This window comes from Caenorhabditis elegans, chromosome III (genome assembly GCF_000002985.6).
Source record: "Caenorhabditis elegans chromosome III".
Classification (NCBI taxonomy): Eukaryota; Metazoa; Nematoda; class Chromadorea; order Rhabditida; family Rhabditidae; genus Caenorhabditis; species Caenorhabditis elegans.
In genome coordinates, this window is record NC_003281.10 from 9,101,335 (window position 1) to 9,118,438 (window position 17,104).

Here is a 17,104-nt window from a genome sequence, read left to right on the forward strand (position 1 = left end):
GTAAAAAGTCAAATTCAATCATTTCTTTAGATATGAGTAACAGTCAGAAACCTCCGAGTTTACAGCCGAATGAGATCATTAAGAGAACAAAACCGGATTACAAGTAAGTTTTTAAGTTTAATTTTCGTGTTGGGAACATTAAACATTTTCAGCTGGAAAGTTATTGTAGAGCTCGGCAAAGGTGGATATGGTACTGTGAACAAAGTTATCAAGGTCAATGAGGAAGGTTTCGCAATTGATGATAAAGTTAGTTTTTCTGAATTTTAAAACATTGTATGACTGTGAAATTTTCAGGAGTATGCCATGAAGACAGAACAGAAGTTCGCCAGCAAACATTCATCTCGATTGAAAATCGAACGAAATGTAATGGCATCGTACTCAAAATGTGATGCCCAATGCAAGGAGCACTTTCCCGAGCTCATTGATTTTGGTCAATCACCGGTTTGGAAGGTATTATATTTCCTCATAAAATTTGGTCTCGTAACGAACGAAGTGCTTTAAAATGTACGCCTCTTAGAAGTACAGTAACCCCATCCCTAATATTTAAGCAGACTCCTCTCTGCAGGGTAGTTGTAAGGATGTGCGCAATACTTTTATTTCAAGTCACAGACTTATGTTTTCAGTGGATTGTGATGACGATTGTCGGACCATCTTTGGAAGAATTAAAGATGAAGTACAAACCATCTGACATCCCACCGTCGACAATTCTCCAATGTGGGCTCCAGACAATGAAGGTATAATATTTTTGAGGGCTCAATGTAGACAAAATCTAAATTTTCAGGCAATTCACGACTTTCACCAAATCGGGTTCCTTCATCGAGACATCAAACCAGCCAATTACTGTATCGGCTATGGATCCAAAAGCGAAACAATTTATGTACTCGATTTTGGACTCGCCAGAAAGTATCGTCTCCCCGAATGGTCAAGTTCGTCCACCACGGCCAAAGACTAAAATGATTGGAACTCCGAGGTACTGTTCAAGAGCATCACATCGATGTGAAGAACTTGGTCGGAGAGATGATTATGAAAGTTGGTTCTTTATGGTAAGTTGCAATTTTATGTAGATGTATATTTGGCAGAGGTGGAGAAAGGATACAATTCAATAGATTTTTGGTAAAAGATGCTTTTCATGAATATTGTTTTCAGTTCATTGATCTTGTCGACACCACATTGATTGATTGGAAAGGACTCACTCGTCCAGATGCCTATGCAAAGAAGCAGGAATTGTTCACCAAATTGAAAAGTAATTATTTAAAAAATTACATAAATTCATTAATTTATTTTCAGCATATGAAAAAGAACCGATGTTCAAGGTGATTTCCATCTACTTAGACACTTTGGTCTACGATTCGGATGTTAAATTCGGGTAAGTTCATGTGTATTTTTGTCGATAATTTCCAATTTTCAGTTTTCTACGGGATGCTATCACGGACTACGCACGAAGCTGCAAGTTGACTCTGAAAGAACCATTGGTTTGGTTCAAGGAACGGAATGATAATGAATCTGGATCGACACCAACTACTTCTGCCACCGCCTGCTCACCATCATCTAGTACTGGAACTGGAACAGGAACAGGAGTTTCGAAAATTGTGAGTTGCTTTGCTTTTGACAAGTAATGTTATTGTTTTCTTTTTTCAGGCATCCAATATTGATCAAAAATCAATTGCATCGGATCGAAATGAGGAGAACTCGCTGGATGGTAGTAAAACTGGAACATGGAAGAGCACCAAAACGAGAAACAAGAAGCCTTCTAGAAAATAAAGAACTTCCATTTATTGAATGTTTACTGGATAATGCAACAGTTACAGTGAAAGATAACCGTGTTAAAAAGTTTAACAAGTTATACAATATTAATCCGGAAGAAGTATACAAAAAATTCAAGGGGGACCAGTTTCTGGGTGATGTAGTGAGATGAGCATATTTAAAATGAACCGAGCAGTTAGGAGATATGTTGGGAGGACAAGAAACATCCGGGATACAGTCAATAAATGAAAAATTAATTAATTAAATAGATTAACAGTAGAAGGAGCCATTCATTTGCTCTGCATTTTGAAATGCAGTATTTGGAGGCACATGACGATAGTTCTGCATAATTAATTGAATAGATTAACAGTAGTGTTCTGAATTTAGATTCCCTGTTTCGGTTTAATTAGAATTGAATACCACTGCCTGCCAAATTCTGAATAAAAATTGTTCGAGTTGTTAAAGCTTCAATATATTTTGTATGTAAGGATTATTTGTTATTAGATGCGCTGGTTTGCTCTACTTTGCTCTTTACTTTGCTCTACTTGGTTTGAAATCTGAAAAAATAAGGGTCAAAAAGAAGACGTCGGAAAAACTTTGAAGTGCTTTTACTAAAGAAACACCAAATATTGCAACACTTCCCAAATGTCCAAATAGGGTTTTACATCTTAAATTATTTCAATTCCAGTTAAATTTTAAATTTTCCGATATATTCCAAGTGTTTACTCTTATAAAAATGACGATGTTATTTTTACAACAAAAACCATTTTCAAAAATCAACATGTTTTCACTTTAACAAATCTAGAATTTTCAGTTTAGAATCAGAGTTCATTTAATGTTCAGTTTCGAACCCATCCAACATCATTTCATCTCCTCCCACTTTAATTCTTCGCCGACTTCATCATTCTCTTGTTGCGTGCCACAGTCTATCTGCGTGACGGTTTTTGTCTATTTGCGTCTTTGATATATTTAAACCAAAAGTGATACGAGACGCCGGAAGATGTATTCATCAGTCTATCTTCTTTTATCTATCGTTTTTGTTGGAGGCTCCAATGCACACGACTGGGATTCGTTTGAATCCCACCATTCAGAACCCAGGTTACGAACTGTGAGTTTTTGCAAAAAATTTCGCTCCCGGGTGGGCTCGAACCACCAACCTTTCGGTTAACAGCCGAACGCGCTGCCTATTGCGCCACGGAAGCAGACAGTCTAGCTGGTAACTTAAGCGTTAAAGAAACTAGACATTGCACCGAGAGAGCGTCAGACACGCAGAGTACACTCCGCACTCTATGAAATATTTTCAGTCGAACCTAGACGTTGGCGAGTATTGTGCAACGTTTCACGAGAATTATGTGTATTATTGTCGTGGTATCTGGACAGCAGAGAAGCTTCTTGAACATCGTAGTATCATGAAAAAGATTGGAAAGTTTTGTCCGAGTTACAAATCAGCATGTGTCACGAGAACAAGGTGAGAGAAGGTGTATTGGAAATAAAATATTAAACATTACTTTCAGAATTGACCCAGAAGAGGAAAGAGAACGAAAAGAAGATCATAAAAAAGAATTGACAGATGATGTTGGGGATATGGCATTCGATGATCTCATGAGAAAGGTGAGAATATTTTACATTCGTCAAACGAATGATGAGAACCAGATGTTATTCAGCTACGAAACTTTGCTACTAATGAAGCAAGAAGTAGCATGGTCTCGTCACGACAATTGTTTCTTAGCTGCGAAAAAGGTATGCGTTATCAAAGGGTACTGTAATTTCAAACTCTCGTTGCTGCCGAATTTTCGTAGACTTTTCACAGATTTTCGATAATATTTTCTTTTGATATTTTTTTGTGTTTTTTTTGTTTTTTAAAATAATTAAAAATAAAAACTCCCAAAAATTGAGGAAAACTATAGTATGAAAAGCGGATGCCAAATCTTCAAGTACACAAGTTTCAGACTACAGTACCCTTTATAGGCGCGCAGCTTTTCGTATTTAACACAAATTTCGGCGCAGAAATCGCAAAGTTTAGCGTCTGAGTAGTAATAAAAGAATGGTTTTGTTCCCACAAATTATGTAAACAAAATTAAATTAAAAAAAAATTGATAGTCAAATACTTTCTCGTGCAGTAGAAGGAAACTGGGCCATTAAAAACTGAACAGCGATTATTTATCCGATTTCAAACATTTTCAGCTTGAAAAGATAGTTCCATGTCGTCCAAACTGCAATGTTTCAGTTCATCCGCACTGTACTCGTCAGTGTAAGGTGAGTGTATATACAAACTACACAATGCTTCGATTGTCACACGGTCAGAAATCGTGTCATCAATCATTGTTGTTTTAAAATCGCTTATTTATTACGTACACAGTTCAAAACTGATCAAATTCGTATGACAGTTGAAGTACGCTAGATATAATAATTGTGAATGGGCGCAGGTCCTGAAACGAGTGAAACTTCTCAGCAACCGTAACCTCTAATACGGTCATTGTACAACAAAACATTTATGGTAATCGAGAAAAAAAGACTGAAAACCACTGTTTACGGTATCTGAAAAGTTTCAACCGTGCCGGGACCCAAAATCAAATCAAGCCAGCTATTAAATATTAATACATGATTTTCCAGTGTGAATACGAATACCATCGGATGCAAAAATGGTGTAAACCGCCACGAATTGAAGAGAGATTCAAATACTTTTGCAGGTATAACATCTTTTCCAATTTTTCTTTAAACCCATCTCTATCATTATCATCTTATGACTTTGAAAGATTGGGAAGAGAAAACGAAAGAAATCGCAAAAGACGCACCCCAATCTTTCAAAGTCTTTTTTCTTTTTCTTATCGAATAGCGTTATCATTGGCCTCGAAACTGTTTGGTTTCTAGAGGGAAAGGACAATTTAAAAATGACGGGGATATCTTTGAAAACTAATTTGAACATTTTTGAGACGCAAGAATACGGTAACACGACATTTTTGTTTTATTTAAAAAGATTTGCACCTTTGAATGGTACTGTAAGTTCATTTTTCATAGTTTTCCGATAACAATATGTTTTCTGATTCAAAAACTTAAATATAACAATAAAAGCTCATAATTTTAAACAATTTATGAGAATACTCTGAAAATTCGATGGAAAATTCGCAAATACACAGTTTTGCGATTACAGTACCCTTTAAAGACGCGCTCCTTTTTGCATTTAACAAAAGTTGTCGTGTATCACAAAATTTCGCGTTTGGGTAATGTGCTGTGCCTTTAAAAAATACAGTAGTCTCTATTTTTCATTTAACACTTTGCATTTAAAATTTTAGTGTAAATGAAATCCTAAAAATTGGGATGCAGCAATAACTTGGGAATTACTGTATTTATTAAAGGCGCACGCTATTTTTTGCAATTTACTTTTTAAATTGTCGAGTCGAGACAAGCTACCGTATACTTATCAAAAATTTAATTAATTCGATTAAGTGTTTTTTTCAGAATCTGGTACATGTCTTGTTCTACATATATCGAGGAGCTTGATCCAGAAATGGCAGACGCTTTTGTTTCTCGTAAGTTTCAATTTTCAGATTCATTGAATGATTTTCCAATTCCAGAATACGCCAACTACGGGAACTATCACGGTTAAACTATTTGTTTTTTTTTATTTAAAAGATTTATTTGACAAAGAAGGTATCTTCTAACATTTGGAAAGCACAATAAATAATATAAAATTTCAGTTGATATCATGATTATAAAAATTTTTAGATTTACATTTTGAAAAAGAGAAACGAAAGAACGATGGGGAGAGCAACTACGAGATGAGATCGTGGAACAAATATAAAACAATGAGCGCAGTGCGTAAATTACGGCTCGGAACAAAAAGGAATCATAGATCATAGTTGCCAAGCCAGGAGTATCATAAATAAATAAGAAAACTGGAGAAAAAGCTGTAAAACAGCCAGATAAGGGGGTGGATGGAGAGCACTGATAATACTATTACATATAACACAAAAAAGGAATTTTTAATATCGGATCATATCCGTGTATGTTCCGATTCCTGTCGGGATGAGTTATACAAATACAAAGAATTGTTACATAAAATCGTAGTTTTAAAAGGAGAATTTTAGAAGATGTAATCGATAAAGGCAAACAAAGACAGGGAATGAAATTGAAAGTCGGGAAATTTGGAGAATTCAAGAATATAACATGGATTATTTACTGGGGACTACTACTATCGTTGGAAGATTTTGGAGCGGTGACAAAGATCGATGGGAACATCGATCGAAGCTTGTCAGTAGGTGCCGGTAACAGGGCCACTTCCATTTGTGCAGTCTCCGAGTAATTGTAGAATATTGACTTGAAATCTGCCGTTGATGCATTCAGGTACATCCTGTGAAGATCCCTCAGCACGTCCACAAAATCTTCCGTACTGATTCCCGTGTCGTCAACCATTTTTTGTGGCCAGGATTCAACGTCAGCCTGGAGATTTGCAAAGCAGCAAGCCGCAGCTGCAATATCGGATGGGCGGTAACGTAGAAAATGGACATCTATCAGCGACAACTCGAGGAGATAATGAACAGTATTCCGCATCTTTCTGTAATAAAATAACGTTTAAAATTGAGAAAGATCGCTAATTTTTTTCACAGGAGCTAAAAATGATGATATTAAAACTCACTTTGTAAAGTTCATTCTCTTGGCAAAACATGTTCCGAACCAAGATGATGTGGGCATTGCAACAACGAAGTCAAACTTTCCGAGCAAGAATCGCTCCATTAAAAGAATGTCGGGAACTCGGTAGGTGTTGTCAGTGATGAGAGCAAAGTCTTCAATCTCTGGCGGAAAGATTTCCTCGTATTTCCTGAAATTTGAGATTCACATTCAATTGAAATATTTTATTTAAAAACATACACTGCGATCATCATCGACGTCGTTCCAACCAATTGAAATCGCATTTTATCAATGTTGAACATTGAAAGAGCCCGATCAACGAGGCTCACAGCGAGATGAAATGTTTCCTTTTGGAAATTGTACTCTTTCACGACATCGCTGAACCAATCGATGAGAATTGTTCGCATCTCTTCATTAACTTGTGATTGTATGTCAAAGCATTCGTGTGAAGCTCGATTCTTCGTTTGACGGTGTAACATGTACTTGATAATGTCAGGGAAAAATTCTTCAGAACTGAACATTGAATCATCACGAGCTTCCTTCGCTGCTTTCTTTTGAATCTTCTTCACAGCTTCTTCTTTTCCAAATTCCTTTTTGCGCTGATTTTCATCAAAATGGAATGATGAGAAGGTTGCACGGACGCTTGTGGTGAAGGTTGAAGAGGCGACGGAGACTTTCTGAAAGAAAAGTTCAATTTTCTGATATTATTTTCTTGGTCTCACATCACAATCGTCGTCATCACATAAAACAGAGAATTCTGAAGGTGGTTCTGAGAATCTTGAGGTGATATCACTATTGTCTCGAGTCTGCATGAACTTGAACTTCAGTTTTTCTGCACGACTCTGCAAAAAATTGTATATAAACAATTACAATTTTGAGTTCAAATCTAACCTTTTCTTCCATCTTTCGTTCCAATTCGTGTATCATATTGTTATCCTCAGCAGGTATTACGTTAGAATCTTTCTCCGTTGCATCAACATTTTCAGAAGAATTCTCTTTCTCTGGCTCCTGATCCTCAAATACTTTAAAACTGTCTTTTGCATCTATTTTGATAATTGGTGATTCATCTATTTTCTTGCTTGGTAGAGCTTGTTGAAGCAAATTACTGGTTCCAATTTGACGTGTCAATTTTCCTCCCAATGGTGCATTTTTGATCACGTTCTTGTTGTTCACTGCTTGACTTTTCGCCGCGTTTCCGTTGCTCGGCTGAAATATAGGTTTAATTATTAATTATATATAAAAAACATAATTTTAAAGGAATCGAATTCATTTTGACTGTTAAAAAACCAGCGTCTCACGCACTCACCACTTACCAATTTTTATCAGAAATCGGAAAAAATTGTTTCCACCAGCTCGGTAAAGTTGAGCTCGAAAAATGCGGAAAATTTGAAAAAAGATCGCGAATAAATAAATGTAACTAATTTGACAGTCGCATTGTAAATATATTTTTTACAATTTCAGAAAATACTTACCTTCAAACTAAGTGCCGACCGCATACTCGTCGCGATCTGCTGCTCTCAAAAGCGCTTGATAATTGGTCCCTAGGCGCGTGCGCTGTGTCGGAATCTGTAAAAAAGAGATTTAATTTCAAAATCAAGGAAACAGGCGAAGGAATAAACACGTGACAGCGAAGAATGAGGCAAGGGAAAAGGTAAATAACAAAATAGAATAAATCTAATGATTTTTTTTTTAATTCCTTAACTGAAATTAAGTTTCAAATAATGAAAAATGGTATGACTGGAGAAAGAAAACCAATTAGAGAAAGAGAGACTAATCGATATGTTGCGGAAAGGTGCTCAATGCGTACGGTTATGCAAGGGACCATTCAAGGCAGGACAGACGGTGAAGAGAGATAGAGAGAGGAGGGGTCACTGTTGCTAGCAGTTTCCCATCTAATGCTTCAGATGGCATGCTCTTTGTTCCAGATGGGACAACATTTAGATTGGTAAATTGTCTTGAATAACGTGTAACGGCATACATATAAGGATTAGATCGAGCAGGCAATATGTAATATCTGTTCGGCGATCTTCATTTTGGAGAAAGACCACCTGTTGCTCTCTCTTATTACTGGCTCCGAGCAATGTGAATGACAGAGAGAAATAATGCAAAATTTGCTTCAATGTTTGTTGGATCAATATCAAAAGTTATATGAACTAGTAGGTAAAGTGTGGTGTTGGTGTGTGGAAAGCAATGGTGACCTCCCTCGATGGGGGGGGAAACGTTCAACGCAATCCATTACGCAACCCGGCCTTTGGTAATATGACGAGATGTATATAGGCTCTTAAGCGGTCCTACTGAACTGATCGATAGAAAAATGGAAGAAACGTATGGAGCCAAACATGGCTTGTTGGTGCTCTGCTCTTATTGTTTTTTATGACACATCGGCACACATTAGACTTTAGAATCCGCGTGGGACCTGCAAACAAGGTAAACATTGAAACTCATCTAGCAGTAATATGTCTCTCACTAGGGTTTTAATGTTCTATAACCTTGAGAAAGTTTTGTGAATTCGCGAGCTTAATTTTTTAAAAATATTCCAAAAATACGGAACTTCAAAAGAATGTCATAGAGTCAGGAATCTCGACGTTCACAACATCAAAAAGGGTGGAAAGTTGGAGAAAATAACGGTTGAGATATTAACCTGAGATTAGACATCGAAATCGCCTTGCTTCGTCACGCTTACCCTGTAGAAATTGGCATTGACGATTTTGCCAAGGTTGCGCGCCACTTGACTAATTAGTGGTATTCTAGGCGCCATCGATAGTTTCCCAGAGAGTTTGCACCATTTGTAAACATTTACGCGCCGGCGGGAAGAAGAAGGAAAAAATAAAATGAAGAGATTGTTATCAGTGTGGAGCGGGTCGAGCAAGACGATGATAAAAATTACTATAAATTTGGAGAATGTGGCACAATTGCTTTAGATTCTAAGCCTCTGGACGCTAACGGAATCGCACACCTGGAATCACTCCGGCCAGCGGAGCGCACTTGCACACCCCCGCTTTTCTCACTGGTTTTACTCCAGCTTGTATTCTTTAAGGGTGCCTTCATAAGGAACGTTCGATTTTCATCGAATTTACAAAAAAAAACTTCACAAAGAAAGAAACAAAAAAATTAATAAAAATTTTGGAACTTTTTTTTTCAATTTTGGGACCTGACGTCTAAGCCTTTTATCAGAGCTTTTTGAGGGGCTAAAAGTTGTCAAAAAATAAGTTTTATCCGGAAAAAAAAAAAGAAAAGTGAAACTTTAACAAAAAAAAAAAAGAAACACCCTACATAGAATCGAACCAAATAGTGTTTCTACCAAACGGAGCGCACTACCCACTGCGCCAACTGAACACAGATTTTCACACCATTCTTGGTGAAGAAGGAGAGCCGCTGCAGCGCGCTGTAGTTTGAGAAAAGCGGGGGTGTGCAAGTGCGCTCCACTGGCCGGAGTGATTCCAGGTGTGTAATTCGGTAATCCAAGCCTCTGGAAATTTGTTCTTTTTCAGTTTTTTTTCGGCAAGTAAGTATATAGTAAGGCGCGAAAAGTTTTTTTTTTGAATTATTATACTTGTACCTAGTGAGTTGAGGTGCGAGAAAGGGAAAGAAAGAATGAATGTTTGCCCTCTCTGATATGATACATAAAAGGAACGACGCCGATGAGACTCGATGGCTAATGAGAGGACCTTTTCTGAAATGATCGAAGTGAACCTATTCAGCGTGCGAAAAACACTTTAATTTTCAAATCGGATAGCATTCTTCGAGGAGAATAAACTTTTCTGCAAATAATAATAATAATATCTGAATAATCGAAGTCGATCTAGGAAAATATCCGAGAAATTCAAATTTTGAAGCTCAGAAATTTACTTTCAAAGGAAAATAGATAAACGTGCAGTGCCAGGCGGTACGGGCAACTGGAGATCTAAAGAGGAGGTGAACGAACGATTTGTCCTCTCATGTGTCAAAGAAATTCAATCATTTTTGAAACTTCGCGCGGGAACACATACGAATTTAAAAGGAAACGGGAAGCGTCTGAAAATCTAGAAATGTTGCTTTAAAAACTTCAAATCGTCAAATAAATGCACGGAAGAAGTGAAAAACGTATGCAAATGTGCCAAGAAAATTAAATCGAAAAAGAAAAACAGAACACAAGAGTCGCTTCGAATGAATGGTGGCTGAAAAAGTTTCTGGAAAAAACAAATTTGTGAATTAATGGGCGGAGTTTTGAGCAACAAAAACGGGAGATAAGTAAAAACCTGGCACATTTTTATTGAAAAACTTTATAAAATAAAATAAATAAATTTTGTTGTTTTATAAATTTTGTTAAACAAAACTTGTGTTGCATAACTAAAAGAAAAAAAAACCCGCCAATTTCTTCGCGAGTTTTGAAAGCCACGATAAAAATTCAACAAAATTTGAGTTTAAGCAAATGCGCTCTGTTGAAAAAGTCTACCAGCGGGAGTTTGAAAAATATAAAAATACATTGATTCGACTGTCGATTTTCAATTTAATCTCTAAAAAAGAATTTTGAAGACAATTTAATTTTAGAATGTAAAACTTAAAGTAAAATGTTGACTAAACACAGAAGTTTCAAAGAGTTATTTGTTCCTTGCTGATGTAATATTGTCAAAACTTGTTTTGGCATTTTTAAATAGATTAAAACGTAATCAATATTATTGGTACATTCAGTATGAATTTTTATTATGGATCAAAAATTGTTTTCGTAAAACTTGGTGCCTGAAAATCAAAATTGCAAGATAATCGAAATAAATCAAGAAATATTTCAAAACGAGGTCGACGGACTTCAAGAAATCTAGGCTGTCTAAATGCTGTTATTTGGAAAGAGAAATCGGTCGGAAAGCAGCAGCCTAATTCAAATTTGGCGGCTGGTATAGGTTGCGAAACATTGTGTAGGTCGAAGAAGCGCAGACATCGATGACCGCGCGGAGGGAGATGCGGAGAGACGAGCGTAGGGTGGAAATGTGGGTGACCAAGCATTGGATGGAAAAAACAATGTGAATGGCGGAGACATTGGACGGCCGGTAACACACCAAGCAGACGGTGTGGTGGTTGCGTGGTGGTGTCGATTGTCTTTCACTAACGGGATGGGTGTAGTTAGAATAATACAAAGAAGAAGAAGAAGAAGAAGAAGACAGAGGGAACGGATCAATATAGTGGTGACGGACGTATGGGCGCAGCGACCGTTGGTGGAAAGGAGGGCGAAATACGAAACGATATATCGGACACATCTGGACGACCAAGAAGTGAAGAAACTGTCCCTAACACTCATTCATCAAATGAGTGGCCGTTTGTAGAACTGTGACAACTGTTGCTTTCTGTGCAAAGTCTAGTTGATCGGAGAGATGCGAAGGAAACACCTGAGTCTATATGTCTGATAATTAATCTCGATGATGTTCTGAAGTGACATGATCCGATGTTAACAATTGTAATTATCTAGTTACGTACAACCAATTATTTTGAAAATGGCATTTCCGGCATCACAACTTCCTACCGGATAGGAATTATGCAGGAATCATTGTTTTTCATTCTACAAATTCTTGCAGAAAAAATAGAAAATTATTAGTTCAGGATATCCACAAATAGAAGTGAAAATTTGGAACATCAAAATAATTTTTAACTTTTTCAAAAATTTCGTATGTTCAATTGAAGTTGGAAAATGGGTTCTAATTGTAAGGATGTTACTATGTTATCTAATTTCAAAAAATTCATAATTAGACTAGACACACCTGTTTATCCTTAAAATAATTATTGTCTGACAAATGTTCCTCAACTTGCCAAGAGTTTGAAATTTATCTTCGAAAGCTCGAAAACGCATACTTTTTGGAGATACCCCTGCTCCTTATTTCCAAAGCTCTCTTGTAGTTGATTTTTTTTCTAGGAATATCCAAGATTTGCTTTTTGCTGCTTCCAACAGCGTTTTTGTTTGTTCGAAACTCAAATTTCCATGTTTTCGTATTTAAACAAGATGTTTTGCATCTTCATCTGAGTTGCATCTTCAAAATTCAAAATAATTAAATTTCCAGTTGAAAACGTTTGAATTAATACTGAAAATTATAGTCAAAATTATAGATCTTTTGTATAACATTTTTACTTTAAAAAATACCTTTTCTCTAGAAATTATCTAAATCTTAGATCTTCGATAGAGACATAGATTCGAAAGTTATTTTTATTTTTTTAAGCTTTGTTCGCATAGTTTGATGGCTAGAGATTGAGCCAAATATTTTAGGCAAAAGAAAGAAATAATGTTTGTAGGTACCAAATTATTTATGAAATTTAAAAGTATCAGAATTTCACTGGTCGAAAATTTTACTTCGAACTGTTTGCCAAGACTTGGTAGTTGTTAGCTTCAATTGGGAATCTCTACATTTTCTTGGAAACGGCAGAATTTCTCCAGATTTTCAAGACTGCTTCACAACACCACATAGAGCTTCAAGTGCATCGAATTTTCTGAAATTTGTTCTGGACACCTCAGATTATACTCTCCATTTTCTAACTGTCCCTTCAAATTTCATCAGAATAAGATCCCCAAAGGAATACCGTAAACCCATAAATGAAATCTTCATTACCCATTCTTCGTCCTCATTCAGTCATCTCGGATCCCCCCTCATGTCTCATCTGTTCTTTTTTCATCTTCTGCTGTCTTGTTCCGTCTATATATATCGCCCTTCAACTTGATTACCCATTAAATTCAAATCTGTCTCCTCCCCCACCAACCATCAGAAGTCCGTAAATGCCGATGGCAAGCAAAATATCGTTTGGTCTCATTTGAAGCTCGCAAATCGCTCTTCTTTGCTGCTTCTGCGCTATTATAAAAGTTTAACTAGTTTTCCAAACACAGCATATAGGGCTGAGATCTTCCCGTCTATTCTTCTGATGATGGCAGTCCTAGTCGACGCCCGTTACTTGCCCGCTACTTGCCCGTTAGTCGCCCGGTACTCTCCAGCTCTCGCCCTGAACTCACCATCCGGTAGTTTCATTCTCGATTTAAAACCAAATGCTAATGTAAAATCAGACATTGTTAAAACTTTACTTTGATATTAAAAAAAACCAAATTGGCCTTCTATTAAATGTTTGCCTATTCCGTTTCAAAGCTCGCCCAACCCGTCTGCCCTCTTCCTGTGAACATTAAAAAACACAATAGCCTTGACGGGACCATCACGGCGTCTCTTATTGTCTATCGTCTCTCTTATTCTTCCGCATCTCTCTACCTTGTTCTTTTTTCAATCATTCCGCGTATTGTTTCAGTCGAGCAAACAGCAGCGTGTCCAACCTCTCTTGCGCGGGGGTCGTCTTCTATTTGTTCTCATCCCGCTCTCCAAGTCTACCTGCGGCTGGTGGCTGCTGCTGCTAACCCTAATTACTATACTAAGCTGATTATTAGTGGAGTTAGTGGCACTCTAATAGTAGCTGCCATCAAAGTTTGATCAACATGACTAGGTATGATTGATTGATATTTGTAGATGTTATCGTGTATTTCAGATATACATACTTGTTCATACTTCAAATAATATCCTGCTCATTTGCTGCCACATGGGTTAAAATTACAGTAAGTCGTTTTTACTAGTATAACACGAGGATGTATATAAATTTTCACTGCAAATCTTCAAACTAATCGACTTGTAATGATTTGAAAAATATTTAACTCGCTTCGTTGAAGTATGTTTTCGTCAAAAAATCACTGAGATTCTTTTTAAAATTTTCAAGTTAAAAATTTTTTTTCTATACTTCAACATACAGTTTTCATTTTACAATAAAAATTTGCAGAAGATACTTGGCATAAATTGCTTCCAAAGTTGGTTATTTTAGTTTGATAATACTAATAAATTTTGATTAAGGCATGCTTCTCCTACAGAAGCTTCGCAGTTTAATCTGTAATTTTTTTATTTCAGAAACCTACCATCACTTGGGAAGACATGGAAGTTTCTCTTGAAGGTGAGAAAAAATTTTTTTGTGGTGAGTTCGATTCCTCGTTCACTGGTCGATATCACTGGAGATTCAACGGATCCTCGATTTTGCCGGAAAGAACTCAAATTCATAGAAATCAGTTTGTGTACGTTTTTACTTTTAAATAATTGACAAAATTATAACTATAAGTGTAAAATTATAACTAAAATGTGTATTATCTAGTCGTATTCACCAATATGTTTTTGTAATTTGGTATCTAAATGCCAGAATGCCCTTGACAGCCCCGGTTTGTTGCTTGTTTTATGATTGGACAGAGGCCAAGGGATACCGATTTATTGCTGCCAATTTGTATGGAAAATATGATCAAAAGGTCCATATGGTATTGGAGCATGCATAATCAAGAGTTTTTGCAGGTTTCTGGCCGGTGCAAATGCGATACGAAATCAGTTACCCGGAGAATATGAATGTTGTGTTCGAGAGACACTTGGAAATGCTTGTTATTCAAGAATGATTGTAGTTCAAAGTAAGACTTTTAAACTTCGATTTGGGGATTAATAATATTCAAAAAAAAAAAACAGTCTTGTTACATTTTTTAAAAATAAGAACTAAACAAAGTACATGAAACCCTACATTCCAAAAACTTTGAAAAAAGAACCTACTCCCATGGAATAAAGTCAATCGATTACCAGACTACAAAACGAGAATTTTTTTCAAATCAGGAGTTTGCAAAAATAATGGATGTTTTTTTTTTCAATGAGTTTCCTTTCTTACATGATTCTAAATTTAAAAATTGTCATCTAGAAATTAAAATAAAATAGAAACTTTCTTGAAATTAAAAACAATCATACTAACATCTTCCAGATCGCACTGACAATCATAACATTGACATGACAAACTCTACACTTCTTCTTGCTGATGAAGGAAACACTTACTATATCAGGTATCATTCAGTTATTTGACAACCCAAACCTTGTTTCTTCTCAGAATGCACGACGTGAAGAGGGTAGAAGGGGTGAAGTGCACACTTGATGGTGTGAATGTTGACAATTTCAAGTACCCGGTAAGTAACTGTTTTTTGACGGAAATTTTGCAAAAATTATTTTGTTAAAGAGTTCTCCAGAGGTGGTATATCCTAATATCCTTGTAAAAACTTTAAAAAAAAACGAATTTTTAGAAGCTACTCATTTTTTAAGGCGACCAAAAAAATACATCAATTTCAAAATTTTGGCAATTTTCAAAAAAAAAATAGGCTAAAAAATTTGAACAACCCAAATATTTTAAACCCCCATTTTTAGCACATGTTTTTATATTTCCATTTTAAAGAAAAATATCTAAAAACTAAAATTTTCAGTTCCTCGGCCGTCAAACAAAGAAAACTGTCCCATATCACCTAAAAATAGAGAATATTGAGCGAGGAGGAGAAGTCAATTGCGATCTACGTCTTCATAAAAAAGAAATAGTTCAAAAAACTTTTGACATTCGACTTTTGAGAGGATTCATTTCCTCTTCACAACTTCCACAGTTTGTGTATTTAATAGTTTTTACAATAATCGGTTACATTCTCAGGTTGTAGCATAATTCACCCACATTTTGAATTATTTATTGAACTTATAGTTGACAGGTTTAAATTTTCTGTAAATAAATGTTATATTTTTTAAAGGTTAAACGAAAATTGAAATTTACTCCAAGTCGATGGTAATAGTAAATTCAAAATGAATACCATTGTGATGTTATAAACATGCAAACTTCATGTGTAAAAATATGAACTGAAAGTAAACAAAATAGTTTTATATCAATTTAATAAGAAAATAATCTAACAAAAAGTTATCCATCTCTGTACAAAAGACAAGTTATACCATGCCTTGAATGAATACAGTAATCTTGTGCATGAGCCAAATACGAAAATGCACATGGAGCACAAATAATACTCCAGGTTCCTTCGAAATCTCGACGAGCAGCTTCATGAATTGCTCGCTTCGATTCTGTCATTCCTTCGTCACTTATATGCTGTAAATTGCTACGTTGGAAAAATATACTACATCTAACAATGTATTTTGCTATTCTGCATTTCTAGAACATAAACTTTTAGAACATAAACCAACAAAAAAAATCATAGGATAATTTTTTTATGAATCGTTAAATCTACTAACCTCATTCATAACTTTTCTCAAAAGTTCATCCGAACAATCATCATCTTTTCTTGATCTTGGAATAGGTTTGGTTCTTATATTCGGATTTTGAATGAGCGAAGTTGAATATGAATCTGTGTAGTCGTTGTGAAAAACTGTTACGTCTGAAATTTAAACATTTGTTTGAGGTGGGTAGCAAGATTTAAAATAACTAATGTTTGCTCTAATTAATGTAATTAGTGTATAATTCCACAATTGTAATTTATGAAAATTCTGAAAAATTGGATAATAGAGCCACGATAAATTCTACAAAAGTTGCAATTAGTTCCTAATTTTTAGAAAAATAATGTTTAATTTTCATGCAAAATTTCTTGTTTATTGTGTCTTGATCGAATCTTTCTCCCACTCTAATCATTGATAACTAACCGCAATCTCTTTGAAACATAAATCTTTTTTCTCTAATACTCTTCCTCTATCACACTCTCTGCACATTTTCATGCCTACCACATGTCGAGCACATTCAACTCCAAACTCACTTGTGCTTCCGTCAATTAATTGAATTCCACTGATTTCCACAGTAATTTGAAGGCCGATAAATACGGAGAAAATTGAAAAATACATGTGTGTTTTTTCAAGTTCCGCTTTTTTACAACGTCTTTATACCTTGTCACCTGGCAAAATATTTGCATAATTCC

The 17,104-nt window shown here is 35.7% G+C and overlaps 4 protein-coding genes, 3 non-coding genes and 1 pseudogene across 8 annotated transcripts; 3 read left to right on the forward strand and 5 right to left on the reverse strand.

Annotated features, from left to right (window-relative positions):
- Window positions 1–32: 32 nt before the first annotated feature.
- On the forward strand, window positions 33–1,763 carry ZK507.3 (annotated as a pseudogene). Its single transcript has 9 exons — window positions 33–103; window positions 153–246; window positions 295–450; window positions 624–734; window positions 782–1,043; window positions 1,147–1,243; window positions 1,288–1,366; window positions 1,409–1,589; window positions 1,639–1,763. Coding segments are annotated over exons 1-9 (1,176 nt in total).
- Window positions 1,764–2,608: 845 nt separating this feature from the next.
- Window positions 2,609–5,471, forward strand: dos-1 (Delta and osm-11 homolog protein 1). Its single transcript, NM_066616.6, has 7 exons — window positions 2,609–2,851; window positions 3,048–3,211; window positions 3,258–3,354; window positions 3,928–3,999; window positions 4,357–4,433; window positions 5,203–5,273; window positions 5,319–5,471. The coding sequence occupies exons 1-7, from the start codon at window positions 2,744–2,746 to the stop codon at window positions 5,348–5,350; spliced, it is 621 nt and encodes a 206-aa protein (NP_499017.2). The 5' UTR covers window positions 2,609–2,743; the 3' UTR covers window positions 5,351–5,471.
- On the reverse strand, window positions 2,873–2,945 carry ZK507.t1. The gene has a single exon. It is a non-coding gene; the product is annotated as a tRNA-Asn (tRNA).
- On the reverse strand, window positions 4,489–4,555 carry ZK507.7. The gene has a single exon (NR_052585.1). It is a non-coding gene; the product is annotated as an Unclassified non-coding RNA ZK507.7 (non-coding RNA).
- cya-1 (G2/mitotic-specific cyclin-A1) lies at window positions 5,365–7,938 on the reverse strand. Its single transcript, NM_066617.10, has 6 exons — window positions 7,845–7,938; window positions 7,264–7,578; window positions 7,095–7,214; window positions 6,613–7,049; window positions 6,380–6,562; window positions 5,365–6,298 (listed from the first exon to the last, which is right to left on the reverse strand). The coding sequence occupies exons 1-6, from the start codon at window positions 7,866–7,868 to the stop codon at window positions 5,920–5,922; spliced, it is 1,458 nt and encodes a 485-aa protein (NP_499018.1). The 5' UTR covers window positions 7,869–7,938; the 3' UTR covers window positions 5,365–5,919.
- A 5,675-nt stretch (window positions 7,939–13,613) lies between these two features.
- Window positions 13,614–15,936, forward strand: ZK512.1 (uncharacterized protein). The gene is made up of 7 exons (NM_066618.7): window positions 13,614–13,812; window positions 13,855–13,921; window positions 14,265–14,425; window positions 14,694–14,803; window positions 15,142–15,220; window positions 15,265–15,340; window positions 15,632–15,936. The coding sequence occupies exons 1-7, from the start codon at window positions 13,805–13,807 to the stop codon at window positions 15,851–15,853; spliced, it is 723 nt and encodes a 240-aa protein (NP_499019.2). The 5' UTR covers window positions 13,614–13,804; the 3' UTR covers window positions 15,854–15,936.
- On the reverse strand, window positions 14,859–15,087 carry ZK512.16. Its single transcript, NR_052586.1, has one exon. It is a non-coding gene; the product is annotated as an Unclassified non-coding RNA ZK512.16 (non-coding RNA).
- Window positions 15,937–16,014: 78 nt separating the features above from the next.
- On the reverse strand, window positions 16,015–17,030 carry grl-11 (Ground-like domain-containing protein; the record flags this gene model as incomplete). The annotated part of the gene is made up of 3 exons (NM_066619.2): window positions 16,015–16,287; window positions 16,431–16,573; window positions 16,946–17,030. The coding sequence occupies 3 exons, from the start codon at window positions 17,028–17,030 to the stop codon at window positions 16,105–16,107; spliced, it is 411 nt and encodes a 136-aa protein (NP_499020.1). The 3' UTR covers window positions 16,015–16,104.
- Between the last annotated feature and the right edge of the window lie 74 nt (window positions 17,031–17,104).

What these genes read in the sequence shown, in the direction of transcription:
- dos-1 (NM_066616.6), top strand. Translation starts at nt 2,744, where the DNA reads ATGTATTCATCAGTCTATCTTCTTTTATCTATCGTTTTTGTTGGAGGC. An exon ending in AGATTCAAATACTTTTGCAG is followed by an intron (nt 4,434 to 5,202) that starts GTATAACATCTT and finishes TGTTTTTTTCAG; the next exon opens with AATCTGGTACATGTCTTGTT. An exon ending in GGCAGACGCTTTTGTTTCTC is followed by an intron (nt 5,274 to 5,318) that starts GTAAGTTTCAAT and finishes TTCCAATTCCAG; the next exon opens with AATACGCCAACTACGGGAAC.
- cya-1 (NM_066617.10), bottom strand. Translation starts at nt 7,868, where the DNA reads ATGCGGTCGGCACTTAGTTTGAAG. An exon ending in GGTCGGCACTTAGTTTGAAG is followed by an intron (nt 7,579 to 7,844) that starts GTAAGTATTTTC and finishes CCTATATTTCAG; the next exon opens with CCGAGCAACGGAAACGCGGC. An exon ending in GTGATGACGACGATTGTGAT is followed by an intron (nt 7,050 to 7,094) that starts GTGAGACCAAGA and finishes CTTTTCTTTCAG; the next exon opens with AAAGTCTCCGTCGCCTCTTC.
- ZK512.1 (NM_066618.7), top strand. An exon ending in ATTCATAGAAATCAGTTTGT is followed by an intron (nt 14,426 to 14,693) that starts GTACGTTTTTAC and finishes GAGTTTTTGCAG; the next exon opens with GTTTCTGGCCGGTGCAAATG. An exon ending in TTGACAATTTCAAGTACCCG is followed by an intron (nt 15,341 to 15,631) that starts GTAAGTAACTGT and finishes TAAAATTTTCAG; the next exon opens with TTCCTCGGCCGTCAAACAAA.